Genomic DNA, 15,469 nt, shown 5'->3' with positions numbered 1-15,469 from the left:
CAGCAGCTCACTGTAACACAAACTCGTCTCAACTCTTGAAGAATCCAAGTGAAAAAATAACTTGAACACGAAGTCTTCCTGAACAGGAACTGAAGACTAAACTTGAATCTGAAATGCAACCAGAATATAAACAGTACAGATATCTGGGAGGGACTATGGATTGATCAGCTATGATTAATGGAAAGAAAATTATCAGGTATGATACATAATTTTACCTTCCATATCATCAAGCTGATCAATCCATAGACTGGTGGGATGTACCGAAGCAGTACTCACCCAGGGCGGGACATAGAAATCCCTGACCGCAACACTGAAGCTCCAAACCGGGCCTCCGCCCGAGCAGCCACAGTCAAGCGGTAATGCTTGGAGAATGTATGGGCCGAAGCCCAAGTTGCTGCCTTGCATATCTCTTCCAAGGAGACGGAACCGGCCTCTGCCATCGAGGCCGCCTGAGCTCTTGTGGAGTGAGCCTTCAGCTGGATAGGCGGCACCTTCCCCGCGGCCACATAAGCCGCTGCAATGGCTTCCTTGACCCATCTTGCCACTGTAGGCTTAGCAGCCTGCAGACCCCTACGAGGACCTGCAAACAGGACAAACAGATGATCCGATTTCCGGAAATCATTGGTCACTTCCAAGTATCTGATGATGACTCGTCTCACATCCAGACATCTGAGAGCAGAGTATTCCTCTGGGTAGTCCTCCCTACGAAAGGAAGGGAGACAGAGCTGCTGATTCACATGGAAGCGAGAAACAATCTTGGGCAGGAAGGAAGGCACTGTGCGAATAGCCACTCCTGCCTCAGTGAACTGCAGAAAAGGCTCTCGACATGAGAGCGCCTAGAGCTCGGAAACTCTTCTGGCTGAAGTGATAGCCACCAAAAAGACTGCTTTCAACGTCAGGTCTTTCAGAGATGCCCTCGACAAGGGTTCAAAAGGCGGCTTCTGCAATGCTCTTAGCACCAGATTGAGATTCCATGCAGGCACCACAGAGTGCAGAGGAGGGCGCAGGTGATTAACTCCCTTAAGAAAGCGCACCACATCTGGCTGTGAAGCCAGGGAAACACCCTTCAGGCGGCCCCTGAAGCAAGTCAGAGCCGCTACCTGGACTTTAAGGGAACTGAGCGACAGGCCTTTCTCCAGACCTTCTTGCAGGAACGCCAACACTGAAGAAATTGGAGCAGTGAAGGGAGAAAGTGAGCCTGCTTCACACCACGCTGCAAAGGTACGCCAAACCCTGGCGTAAGCAGTAGAAGTAGAGCGCTTCCTCGCTCTCAGCATAGTGGCGATGACCTTGTCTGAGAAGCCCTTCTTTCTCAGACGCTGCCGCTCAATAGCCAGGCCGTAAGACCAAAGGGGGAGGGATCCTCCATCACCACGGGACCCTGATGTAACAGGCCCTGCTCCACAGGCAGTCGCAGAGGATCGTCGACTGAGAGCCTGATCAAGTCCGCATACCAGGGACGTCTGGGCCAGTCCGGACCTGGCACAACATGGGCCAGGGCGGGAACACATAGAGAAGCTCTTGTGTCGGCCACTGTTGGAGAAGAGCATCTACTCCCAGGGATCGAGGGTCCCGTCCTCTGCTGAAAAAGCGCGGCACTTGGCAATTGGCCGATGACGCCATCAGATCTAGGCTCGGCTGGCCCCAGCGCTTCGTGATGTCCAAGAACGCCTGAGCAGATAGCTGCCACTCTCCGGGCTCCAAGGTATGGCGACTGAGAAAGTCCGCCTTGACATTCATGACTCCGGCAATGTGGGCCGCTGACAGCTGTTCCAGGTTCGCTTCCGCCCACTGGCATAGATTCATGGCCTCCTTGGCTAGAGGGGCGCTCTTGGTACCTCCCTGGCGGTTGACATAGGCCACAGCAGTGGCATTGTCCGACAGGACCCGTACTGGCTTCAACGCCAGTACCGGGATGAACTCCAAAAGCGCCAACCGAATGGCTCTGAGTTCCAGGAGGTTGATAGACCACTTTGCCTCTGCAGGAGACCAGAGCCCCTGCGCTGTCCTTCCCAAGCAGTGGGCTCCCCAGCCCGTCAAAGAGGCGTCCGTCGTGACGACAATCCACTCTGGGGTCACCAGAGGCATTCCTGCAGACAACTTGTCTGTCTGCAGCCACCAGCTCAGCGCCTTGCGCACTGCTGGATCCAAGGGAAGGCGCACAGCATAATCCTCCGACATCGGAGTCCAGCGCTGCAACAGAGAGTGTTGTAGTGGTCTCATATGAGCCCTGGCCCAGGGCACTACTTCCATCGTGGCCGTCATAGAGCCCAACAGCTGCACATAGTCCCAAGCCCGAAGAGGAGAGGCTACTCGGAACTGGTCCACCTGAGCCTGACGTTTGACAATCCGATTGTCTGGCAGGAACACTCTGCCCACTTGGGTGTCGAATCGAACTCCCAGATACTCCAGGGACTGAGTCGGGCGCAGCTGGCTCTTCTCCCAGTTGATGATCCACCCCAGGGAGCTCAAAAGAGCAACCACCCGGTTCACAGCTTTGCCGCACTCTGCATAAGAGGGGGCTCGGATCAACCAGTCGTCCAGATAAGGATGGACTTGTACTCCTTCCTTTCGCAGGAAGGCCGCGATGACCACCATTACTTTGGAAAAGGTCCGCGGAGCAGTAGCCAACCCGAAAGGGAGGGCTCTGAACTGGAAGTGTCGTCCCAGGACTGCAAAACGCAGAAAGCGTTGATGAGGAGGCCAGATGGGAATATGCAGGTACGCTTCCTTGATGTCCAAGGAAGCCAAGAACTCTCCTGCCTTCACTGCCGCTATAACAGAGCGGAGAGTCTCCATGCGAAAGTGCCGCACTTTCAAGGCCCGATTGACCCCTTTGAGGTCGAGGATAGGCCGGACAGAACCTCCTTTCTTTGATACCACAAAGTAAATGGAGTAACGTCCCTTGCCAATCTGATTTTCTGGCACCGGAACGACCGCACCCAGGCGGATCAGGTTGTCCAAGGTCTGCTGCACTGCCACAGCTTTGACCGGAGACTTGCAGGGAGAGAGTACAAACCCGTCTCTTAAGGGTCGGCAGAACTCTAGCTTGTAGCCGTCTCTGATGACTTCCAGCACCCAAGCGTCTGAAGTTATTGTGGTCCACTCGCCCAGAAACGAGGACAGCCGTCCTCCAATCTGCACTGGGGCGTGGACCAAGGTCCCGTCATTGGGTACGAGGCCCTGGGGGAGGACCGGAGGGAGCACCTCCGGGACGGCGGTCTCTGCAAAAGGAATGCTGCTTGGGGGAGAAAGTCCTCTTGAAGGAAGAGGGGGCAGAGGAGCCCGACCTGCCCGGGCGGTACCGACGGGCTTCCTGAAACCGTCCTCTGGAGGTACCGGAACGAGTACTAGCCCAAGCCCTGACCTCTGGTAACTTCTTGCCCTTAGACGTGCCGAGATCGGTCACGATTTTGTCCAGCTCGACCCCAAAGAGCAGCTTGCCTTTAAAAGGCAATCTAGCCAGGCGGGATTTAGAGGCGTGGTCAGCAGACCAATGTTTCAGCCAAAGCCACCGCCGCGCAGAGACTGTCTGAGCCATGCCTTTAGCTGAGGCTCTCAAGACATCATACAGCAAGTCTGCCAAATAGGCTAAGCCCGATTCCAGGGCCGGCCAATCAGCCCTCAAGGAATGATCCGAGGGGGAAGCCCGCTGCACCATAGTCAGGCACGCCCTGACCACATAGGAACCGCAAACCGAGGCCTGCAAACTTAAAGCAGTCGCCTCAAAGGACGACCTTAAGGCCGCCTCCAATCTTCTGTCTTGGGCGTCCTTTAGGGCCGTGCCACCTTCCACCGGCAAAGCCGTTTTCTTAGTCACCGCAGTGATTAAAGAATCCACGGTAGGCCACAGATAGGCCTCACGTTCACTTTCAGGCAAAGGATAGAGGCGGGACATAGCCCTAGCCACTTGAGGCTCGCTTCCGGGACATCCCATTGAGCCGAAATTAAGGTGTGCATGGCATCATGCACGTGGAAGGTTCTAGGCGGGCGTTTCGTCCCCAGCATAATGGCAGAGCCAACAGGGGCTGAGGGAGAGACGTCCTCCGGAGAGGAAATCTTGAAAATGCCCATGGCCTGCACTAACAGGTTGGGCAAATCCTCTGAGCTAAAAAGCCGCGCTGCAGAGGGGTCATCCGCTCCAACCGAGCGGGGATCCGTCTCCTCCAAGGAATCCGCAAAGGACCGTTGGGAGAACTCAGATACGCTGCCCTCATCTACATCGGAGGAGACAAGGTCCTCCAAGGCCTGGGAATCAACTCGAGGGCCTTTACCTCCGGGGACCTCAACCTCTTTACCAAACGAGGGAGCAGGGGCAGCGTTTTGCATAAGGAAGGCCTGATGCAGCAGCAAAACAAACTCGGGGGAGAAACCCCCCAGACTGTGCACTTCCGCAGCCTGGGCTACAGCCCTAGACGCACCCTCAACCGGCGCTCGCAAGAGCGGGGGAGAGACATGCTGCGCATCCAAAATGGCGTCCGGCGCGACACTCCGCGAAGGAGCCGCGCGGGAAAAACGGCGCTTAACTTTAGCCGCTTCTGTGCCGTCGCCCAAATTAAGGGCATTAATGTCTCCCTCAAGGGCGGCCCACGAAGAAGCCGTCCGAGCCGCGTGGCCAGCCAAGATGGCGGAGGCGAGCAGCGGGGGATGGGCGTTTATGGCGGGAAAAACCGCCACGCCGGAGGAAGGACCGGGACACTCATCGGTCACGAAACTATCACCCAACAAGGGCGAATCCGACTTTAAGACCCCCGCATCCCCTCTAGAAGCGCCTAAGCGATCCGGGGAGCGACTCTTTGCGCCCTCGCCCTCCGACGCCATATGCCACGTGGAGATCAATCGGGGAACCCCCTGCCCGCTATAAAAAGGTAAAAATTACCTGCTTTCCGCTCCGAGCTGTAACGACCTGGTGTCCCAGTGAGTAGCTGCAATAAACGTTTAAATAAACGTCGAAATAAACGCCTTTAAGGACATTCAAAATTTTTTTTTTTTTTTTAAACGGAGCCAGCGGGAGGGGGGAGAAAAGGAGGGACCTGGCGCCACCAGGTTTGCACTTGCTCAAGAAGAGCCCTCAACCCCAGGCACTCAACAAAACCTAAAAATTAGGCTTGGAGGCCTAGCCAGAGCTGCTGCTGTGTGTGACCACCACCTGCTGAGATAGAGAACATACTGAGGAGTTTCCGGCAGCACATGACCACATATAGGGAGGCAAAAGGATTGCTCTCTATCTCCACCTGCTGGTAGATGGACACAACCCACCAGTCTATGGATTGATCAGCTTGATGATATGGAAATAGGCCTTTTCAGAGGTCCAAATACACATGGTGAACTGCCCTGATGCTGTTCGCTGGCTCCAAACCTAGGAACAGCATTTAACCAACAAGTAATATCTTAACTCACCACAGACAGTGTGGGGGTTTTTTTTGGTGACTGCTGTAACCAATGAATTCACTTTAGGCAAATGTAGCTTTTCCAGCCTTTGCCACCCGAAGACGTGGAAATGGGGTAAAGATACGACATAGCCTTTGCCACCCGAACAGTAGCATCCAGGGTGACCTACTGAGCAGTAATAATTTTCTGCATAGCCTCATGCACTGGAAAAGACAGGCAATCTTCCAGTGCATGCCATTTTAGTATTAGCAGATGCAGGAGTAGAAGAATCATAAAAAGAAATATTAAGAACCTGGAAAGCCTTAGGTATCGAAGAAAGCAAGTCTTCCTTATGAAACACTTGCTCCTCCAGTTCCTCCTGCATCTGTGCAAACTGTGCTGCTGTAAAATAGTAGTCTAATCACTTTCAGCCCCATGAGGAGAATGAGCCCATGTCTCTCCCATGCGGGAACCTAACGAGGCCTCCCTGACCACCACCCCCTCTGCCAGAGAAAAGCCTGCAGGCAGCCGAACACTGCCCTGACGCTGCTCTCCGCTTCCCATAGTGGGAGCGGTGTTTAACAACTTTGGTAGCCATCACAAAGAAAACAAAAGTAAAACCGCGACTGACCTGAAGTTAAAGAAAATTTAAAGATACACTCACCCCAGGAGACAGCTGTGCTGCTGGAAGCACCCTCACACCCTCTCCACTACTAAGCCCTTTATACTGGTCCAAACTAGTACTTATCCTACAGCCAAGGCTGTGGGTTTTAAAGAATTATGCCCAATTTCTTTTTTCAGATAGGAAGAATGGAGGAAAGGCTGTAGAGGGGAGAAATGTGTGTGTGTGGGGGGGGGGGGGGGGGGAGACACCTGGTATATCAGCAGGTGTACCCTCTAAAGTCAGCATCACTCAGCCATGCACCCCAAAGCTCCACTGAACTGAGGCCCCCGAAACAGGAACCACCATCAGATGAGATCAGGAGTTTGTGAGAGACAGTCTATCCACCTACTGGAGATAGAGAATACTGACTGACCAAGGGGCATTCCATCCTTTAAGACAGTTCAGTTCAGCGCTCTCTATCTCCACCTCTTGGTAGATGGTCACAACCCACAAGTCTCTGGATTCATAAAGTATTGCCATACTGGGACAGACTGAAGGTCCATCAAGCACAGCATCCTGTCTCCAACAGTGGCCAATCCAGGTCACAAGTACCTGGCAAGATTCCAAAGAAATACAATACATTTTATGCTGCTTATTCTAGAACTAAGCAGTGGATTTTCCCCAAGTCCATCTTAATAATGGCTTATGGACTTTTCTTTTAGGAAGTTATTCAAACCTTTTTTAAACCCCACTAAGCTTCTCCGGCAATGAATTCCAGAGTTTAATTAGTTGAGTGAAGAAATATTTTCTCCTATTCGTTTTAAATTTACTACTTTGTAGCTTCATTGCATGTCCCCTGGTCCTATTATTTTTGGAAGGAGACTACAAGCAATTCATGTCTACCCATTCCACTCCACTCATTATTTAATAGACCTCTATCTTCCCCTCTGCCGTCTTTTCTCCAAGCAGAAGAGCCCTAGCCGCTTTAGCCTTTTCTCATAAGGAAGTCGTCTTATCCACTTTATCATTTTTGTCGCCCTTTACTGTACCTTTTCTAATTCCACCATATTTGTTTTGAGATGCGGTGACCAGACTTGCACACAATATTCAAAGTGCGAACGCAGCATGGAGCGATACAAAGGCATTATAACATCCTCATTTTTGTTTTCCATTCCTTTCCTAATAATACCTAACAATCTACTTGCTTTCTTAGCCACCACCGCACACTGAGCAGAGAATTTCAACGTATCAACAACGTCTATATCCCTTTCCTGGTCAGTGACTCCTAATGTAGAACCATGCATTACGTAGCTATAGTTCGGGTTCATCTGCTGCTGACAACAAGGAACTGGTTACTTCCTAATCTCCATGATCCCTGGGGTGCTGACACAGCTGCTGCGTCACACGATGTTTCTTGAAATACTCAGGTTCAGAGAAAAGCTTTTTTTAGCTTTGAAGACTGGAGTGGTGGCTTTGGGAGCCACTTTTTTTCTTGCGCTTCACTGTGTTTTGTTACATTTCAGGAAAAGCAATATATTTCTTTGAGTCTACACAAAAAAGTTTCTGCATGAACATGATAAATGATGATTAAGGTGGATAGAATATTGGAGTTTAGTACAGTAATGAGCCCTAATATATTAGGAAGTTTTCTTCCATATTTCCTTTCAATATTTTTTCTGTACCCAATTTTTTTTTTTTACTGGTTGATCTTCTCTCATGATGTTGGCTAAATGAGGAACTTGTAAATATTTTTGTTTCCTGTTTTGTATTTCTTGCTCATCTTTGCTATTATTGAGAAATGTATTGCTTCTAAAAGCATTTTTTTTAAGGATTCTACAGTTCTGCAAAAATATCTGAACTGGGAAGTTAAAATAAAAACCAAGTTAAACCTGAACTATAAACAGTGTTAGAGAATGAAAACTCACCAGAGAATCTTTGACCACTTCACTTCTGTAAAATTCTAAAAACAAATAAGATAGTAGAAAATAGAATAAATATTTCTTTTAATTTATATAACATATAACCATTAAGAATATGATGTAAGCTTTATCATTTTTATTTCTAATAACAAAAAAAATAAATAGCCTGATAAGGTTTTCTGTTCCACAACTCATACGAACACTTAGAGCAAGGATGAAGGAGTTCAAGCCTAGAGTGCTGCAAACGGGCCAGGTTTTCAGGATATCCGTAATGAATATGCCAAAGAGAGATTTGTTTACAATGCAGATAAGGTGGTATCCATACACACTCATTGGGGATATCCTGAAAACCCAGCCTGTTTGCAGCACTCCTGCATCCCTGACTTAAGAGTGATGTGAGTCACCAATGTACATTTATATCCAGGCACAGGGGCTTGCTGATCTTATAAAGCTGGTCAATAGTTATTTGACAACTATCTTTATTAGATCATTAGTGATCATATAAAAACAATCTGTATAATAACACATTAACCAAAAGCACGTACAAATCCAATTCAATGAATTATGACCATGAAATACAAACCCGGTCAATAGTTAAACTACAGCACACAAAACAAAATACTTATACAGCAGAAAATGAGGAATTCATGTTAAAAAAAAAAACCTACTCCATTTAACCTCGCTAAAAGGAGCTCCTGTCCAATCTGCTTGTTATAACACATATGCAACGTATACTAGATCAGAACATTTTTTTCAACCTTGTTTGTTGACAATTAAATATAAAAAAACAAGAGCAATCATATGCAAGAACATAACTCATCCAGCGATAAAGTTGTCAGTGATAGATGAACTAAGCATTACCTACGTAAATGATTGAGCAATATTACTCAATTGAGAATTAAAGAGATAAAAAATGCAAAGCAGATTTAAGTTTAGAGGAAAATGCTTAGAGATAAATAAAGTCTTCATCAATATTCAAATCTAGGAGAAAAATATACAAGACTAGTTTGCTACACAAACCATCCTGGAACAGAACTAGAGACTTTTCTGTTCCGAGAAGACTTGAAGAGATCCACTATGGGTGTTTCCCCACACAGAGAAAATCATCTTTTCCTCTAAATCTATTGCACATGTTTGATTTATTCTTACTGTATACTGCCTTGAGTGAATTTCTTTAAAAAGGCAGTAAATAAATCCTAATAAATACATAAATTCAAGATGACTCGTATGATTAGAATACCTAGCTAAGTTTGCCCATCAAGATTTTTTCTGCTAGATAAGTGGCTCCAAGGAACTCCTGTGAGACAGAATCTAGTTTCACTTCCGAACAGATTCCCAACACAGGAGAATACAAACTGGTCCCTCCTCCATGGCTATTGAAGTCCATTCAGCCAGCTAATTTTGTTGGTTAACCAGTCTGAAAACTTCTGGATACAGCATCCTTTAGGGATCTTATATAATACAGACACCGTCCTTTAAGCGCTGGATGGCTTAAAATTACCTTTGAAAGTAAGTCTGTTGGACTTGCTTAAAAACATAAGAACATAAATTATCATATTGGGTCAGATAAAAGGTTCCTTAAGCACATTATCTTGTTTCTAGCAGTGGCCAATCAAAACCAAGAATATGGTGGGATCCCAAAAAGCAGATAAGATTCCATGCTGCTTATTCCAATGAAATCTACTGATTTCCTCAAGTCTCCCTTAATAGTAAATGTATTGGCTTTTTCACCAGGAATTTGTTCAACCTCTTCTAAAATACAGCTGCACTACTTTGATCACATTCTCTAACAACAAATTCTAGAGATTAATTATGGTCAGTAGTACAGTAAATGATAGCAGATAAAGACCTGCATGGTCCACCCACTACCCAACAAGAAGGCAGTGGGTTACACTCCTTCATGATTGAACACTGGCATCACAACCAGGACAATCGGCAATTTGTCTTCATGCCTATCACATTTAGGCAGTTATACATGACTGATGTAGGCTGCGGCCAGCAGCTCTTCATTCTTATTTTATTATTTTTTTATAACCCACCTAAAACCTAGGCGGTTTCCAAAAATACATAAGCGGTTCGGTGGAAACAAACTCAATAAGATACCTGAAAAAGTTATAATTACAGGGCCTGATACTCAGCTGGTGACAATCAGAATGTTGCTGACCGCTGCCAACGCTAAACCTGGAAATTCAATGCCGGGCCACGTCTGGGCACTGGCACGGAATTTCTGGGTTTCCGAAGCAGGCTAACATATAGCTAGTTAAGTGCGATATTCAGCACTTAACCGGCTATGGGTTACTGCATAAAGATAGGACTTGTGGTCAATGTGGCCAGTTAAGTTCTGAATATAAGCACTTAACTGGCCAAGTGCTGACTCAGCCTCCAAAATGCCCCCAAAATATCTGGTTTAAGTTTGTCGCTAACAGGTTAAATGCTGCTGAAAAATGACCAGTTAGCCCCAAACAGGCAATTTAACTGGCCAGGAGCTGTTTCACCCCCAGTTATATCACATTGAATATCAACTCCATAATACTCAAGATTTTTACTCTGTGCAAGTGATAATTCCGGCAAAACAGACAACCACAGAACTGCTGACAGTTATACCAGAAGTAACTGTTAGACTGAGGACTAGACTTCAAACATTGCAAAAACTTTCAGATCCATAATGAAAAGAGCATCTCCTCTGCTAGTTCAATTACACTCAGTGGCATAGCCATACATGGTGCATACGCAACATATGCACCCCATCAGCATCACTTAGAGTGAAGACACTCCTTTTTCCTGCGCTGGTCATAGGAACCGTTATGGGGTGGGAAAACCCCCCAAAACTGTCTTGCCACCCAACCAGAGTCAACATGCTCTGGCATCGCCTCCCTAACTTTCTCCACCTGCCTCTTCTTTCGGTTCTGGCTTCTCCCCCCCCCCCTCTGTCTCAAGTTTACAAACTTGTTGCAGGTGCCAGCAGCGATTACATCAGGATTTCCTCTGCCAGCCCAGGGTCCTTGGCTCTTTTACAACTATCTTTTGCCACATGAGTGGGACGCAGCAGAGGGAAAAACTGATCTAAGGGCTACCAGTGACCACAATGAGTTTGTAAACTCACGGTGAAGGGAAGCGAGAGTGGATCGGGAAGGAGTAAGAAGGTAGGGAAAGAGATGGACCTGCAAGAAAGAACAGTGGTGGGAAGGAGAGGGAAAGATGCCGTACATGACGGGAAGGGGGGAGACGTTGTGCAAGAAGGGTAGGAATGCTGCATATGAAGGGACAGGAAGGGAAATGGAAAACTAAATAGCTTGGAGGCAGAAAAATGGAAGAAAGCTAAATGTGAAAGATCATACATAGACCTAGGGCAGGAAGTGAAGAAGAAAAGGAGGAGGGCACGCTCGCGTCGCGGGAAGCCGTTCGCGCATGGAAAGTGTGTTCGGCCCGCGCAATGCAGCGTTCTGGAAAGCTCTTTCTTTTTGCTATGCAAATTTTGCCGATCTCCTGGGCTGTCGTGAACGATGACCCAATCGTGAGAACAAGCAGCCTACTTGTCCTCGGAGAATAGAGAATACAACAGAGCTCTGCCTTAAAGACTATTGTGTAGCTGCTCCTGTTCAGCAGTGAACAGAACGCCAGAGCAAGTGTGCCAAAAACCCTCTTAACTCCTATTAATATAAATATCAGATGGAAAAAATGAAAACTGAAGATGTCAATAACCCAAACTTAACAAAAAAAAAAAAACTAGAAAAAAAATCATGCCTATGAGCTAGAAACTGAGCAAAACACAGCCACACACAAAGATAGGGCGGGTTCTTGACTAATCCTTTGGGACTAAAGGAAAGAAAATGAACAGGTAAGATCTAATTTCTCCTTCCTTTTTGCCCACAAAAGATCAGTCCGGGTTTATGGGATGTAGAAAGGAAGTCCAGAAGTTGGGTGGAGCTGAGAAAACCCCCACTGAAAGAACCGAAGCACCAAAAGAGTCTCCTGATCTAGCAGCCACATCTAACCAATAAAGTTTAGAAAAAGAATGACACAAAGATCAGACGGCTGACCTACAGATCTCATCAATAAAAACTGCTGTGTTTCAGCAAATGAGGTAGAAAGGGCTCTTCTAGAGTGAGCTTTAACTTGTAAAGGAGTCCTTTTAAAAAAAAAGCAGAAACAAATAGACTCTCTCAACCAACAGCAGCTTTTGAAGTGCAGAAACCTTTCCTAGGGCCAGATAAGAGAATGAAAAGATGATCTGATCACCTGAAGTCATTGGTAAACTTCCAAGTACCTCAAGAAAACCCATCGGATATGCAACAATTGTAAGGAGGCATAATTCACCATAGTCCTCCTAGAAAAGGGAGGAAGACAGAGTGGTTGATTCAAAGGAGAAAAACATTTTGGGGAGAAAAGAAGGGACTGTTCATATGGTGACTCCAGCCCCTGAAAAACAGAGAAAAGAGTCTCTACAAGATAAGGTCTACAGCTCTGACAAGAGCCTAGATGATGTTATGGCCAGTAGAAAAAGTGTCTTTAGAACAAGTTCTTTCAAGGATAGCTTTACACAAAGGTTCAAAAGGGGATTTCTGTAGGGTTTTCAACACCAAATTCAAATTCCACTACAGACATACATACATCTGTGGCAGATTTAAATGATTAATTCCCTTCAAAAAAAGGACAACTTTTGGATGTGCCTCTAAGAAGAGTTCTGAAGACAGCCACTGTAGCATGTGAGCGCCACAACCTGAACCTTCAGGGAATTTAAGGTCAAGCTCTTTTTTTTTTTTAAAAACAGTTCTTCAAGAAAGCCAAAATACATACCAGGGAAGAATGAAAGGAGGAAATGTTCATTTCTGCGCACCATTCTTCAAAGGATTCCCATACCCTTATACACTGCTGAAGTGGAGTGTTTACGTGTCTGCAAAAGGTCATGACCTTATTTTTTTTAAACCCTTCTTACTTTTCAACTTTACAGACTGAGATAGAACAAATACAAGAGTTCAAATCAGTAGTGGTGAAGGATAATTCTGAACTTCGTAGAAAAATTGAAATGATAGAAAACTACAACAGAAGATTGAATTTGTGTGTGCTAAATTTCCCCAAACTCATAGGATCAAATCCATTGGACTTATTTAAAAGATTTCTTCTAGAAAATTTAAAAATTCCACATGAAGCAATTCCTACTATCAACAAAATTTATTATATTTCCAGTAAACCCAAAGGAGTGGAAGGGGAGAACAAGCTATAGGAAAAGAGGATATTGATGTGAATAACATTTCTGCAATTCTGGAACAATCTTTAGAAAACACTACTGAAAGAGCTACAATGATAGTCTCTTTCATATTTGAACAAGATTTGAACTCAATTATGAGACTTTACTTCAAATCTACTAATTCTCAGTTTGGAGGAGAAAGAATATGGTTATACCCAGATGTCACTAAGGTGACACAACAGAGGAGGAAAGAATTTCGGACTATGAGAACGAAAACACTAGAATTAGGAGGTTCTTTTCTATTGGCCTATCCGTGTAAGTGTATTATACAGATGGCCCAAGTTAAAATATATTTTCTATATTCCAGAGCAGCTGAAGTCTTTTCTGGACTCAAAATCATCAAAATAGAAACAAAATTGGGAAATATGACGCCGTAATATGATTGTTAAATGCTTTATAATCTTCCCTGATTCCTAGCCCCCTTCTTTACATTTTTGTTGTGGTCTAAGAAAGCTATATATATATATATATATATATATATTACTAAGAGAGAGGATAGTTCTCTATTTTTCTTTATATTGTATTTTCCAGGCTGTATTACACTTGACAGTATATTCTGTTTAAGTATTAAAATGAAATAAAAAATAATAATAATAAAAAACCCTTCTTACTTAATCCCAACCTTTCAAGAGCCAAATCGTAAGAACACAGGGGGAGAAATCGTCCATTGTGATGGGTCCCCAAGTCATGTGGCCTTTGTGAAGTGGGAGTCAAACAGGAGATGATATCTGAAGCCTAATCAGATCTGCATACTAGCATCTCCTTGGCCAGGCCTGTGCCACAAGAATTACTGGTCCTAGGTGAAGAGCAATGCACTGCAGTGTTCTACCTATCATCAGGCAACAGGGAAACACATTCAGAAGGTTGCTGGTAAGCCAGCATTCATACCTTCCAATCCTGACTGCTTCTAGCGACTGAAGAATCTGGTAGCCATAAGTTCTACTACTGGTACTTCCTACCAATGACCACCTCTGCTGATAGCTGCCACTCTCCTGGATCCAGAAACCACCTGCTGAAAAAATCTACCTCTGCAATCAATGTAGACTGCAGAAATTAGCAAAACATAGTGCTCTGCTCATTGAAACAGAAGCCTGGCTTCCCTGACCAAAAGGAGAACTTCTCACTAACCCTTGCCTGTTGACATAGGCTACTGCTACCATGTTGTCAAACAGAATTCTCACCGGCTTCCCCTGGAGAAGGGGCACAAAGAACAGCATGCTTTCCAAATCACCCTTAGTTCCAGAATGCTAATCAACCAAGAGGCTTCAGCTGGCGACCATCAGCCCTGTGCTATGCTGTGAAGACAATGAGCTCCCCTGCACAATAGACTGGCATCGGTTGTCATTACAACCCAATTTTGAGAAGCCAATGGAAAGCCCAGATGAAGGCGAGAGGAACCACCAAAGTAGACTTTGCCTGGCTTGCGGGGTCCAGAGGAGGGAAAGACTATTGTCCATGGTCGTTGGCAACTAATGAGAAAGAAGAGAATTCCAGTGGCCACATGCATACTTTCACCCAAGGGAAAATATCCCATGTGGATGCCATACTTCCCAATACCTGCACATAATCTCATACTGCGGGAAGAGAAGGCGGAAGTTGGCCTGTGCCTGAATTTTGCACTGACAAGCTGAAGGGAAAAAAATTTTCCCTGCCTTCGTGTCAAAAATAAGATGCCGGGATACTCCAAAGATTGTCAACATGGCTAAGAGTCACTTGACTCCAACTCAATATACCCCAGAGAGCGAAGCAAGAGCCCAACTCAAAATGAAACCTGCAGTCTCTCTTGGTAAGAGGAAGCTCTTAACTTGAACGCCTTCCTGCCTGAGGAAGGTAGCTACCACTACCATGACCTTTGAAAACGTTCTTAGTGCTGTAGCAAGGCCGAACGACATTGCCTGAAACTGGTAGTGAGCTCCTAAGGGGAGAAGTAGAGAAAGCGTTGCTTGAGGAGGCCAAATTGGAATGAGAAAGTAAGTCTCTATTACCAAGGAGATGAGAAACTCTCTGGCTGGACTGCCACAATCATTGTATGTAAAGTTTCCATCCTGAAGTGTGCATTTTGAACACCCAGTTGACATGCTCGAGATCTAGTACTGGGTTTTTTCTTTCTTTCTTTGGAGCTACCAAGTAAATGGAGTGCCTTTCAGTCCCCCACTCACATTGAGGAACATGAGTCACCCACTCCTAAAGAGATTGCCGTGTTGCTTGGACCGCCTGCTTTTATTTTTTTATAGGCCCCTTTCATGGGGATTCTAACTAATATCTGTTAAGTGGTACAGAAATTCTAGCTTGTAATCTTCCTTGATGATGTCCAAGACCCACTGGTCT

The 15,469-nt window shown here is 45.9% G+C and overlaps 1 protein-coding gene across 1 annotated transcript in view; it reads right to left on the bottom strand.

Annotated features, from left to right (window-relative positions):
• Positions 1-15,469, bottom strand: part of UVRAG (UV radiation resistance associated) — a 205,852-nt gene that overhangs the window by 176,728 nt on the left and 13,655 nt on the right. Inside the window, exon 3 of the mRNA XM_030200046.1 lies at positions 7,900-7,934. Coding sequence (XP_030055906.1) covers positions 7,900-7,934 — 35 coding nt within the window. The remainder of the gene's footprint in view (positions 1-7,899; positions 7,935-15,469) is intronic.

The sequence above is a fragment of the Microcaecilia unicolor genome, chromosome 4, assembly GCF_901765095.1.
Source record: "Microcaecilia unicolor chromosome 4, aMicUni1.1, whole genome shotgun sequence".
Taxonomy (NCBI): Eukaryota; Metazoa; Chordata; class Amphibia; order Gymnophiona; family Siphonopidae; genus Microcaecilia; species Microcaecilia unicolor.
The sequence above is the reverse complement of the archived record's forward strand: the minus strand, read 5'-3'. Positions and strand labels throughout refer to the sequence as shown.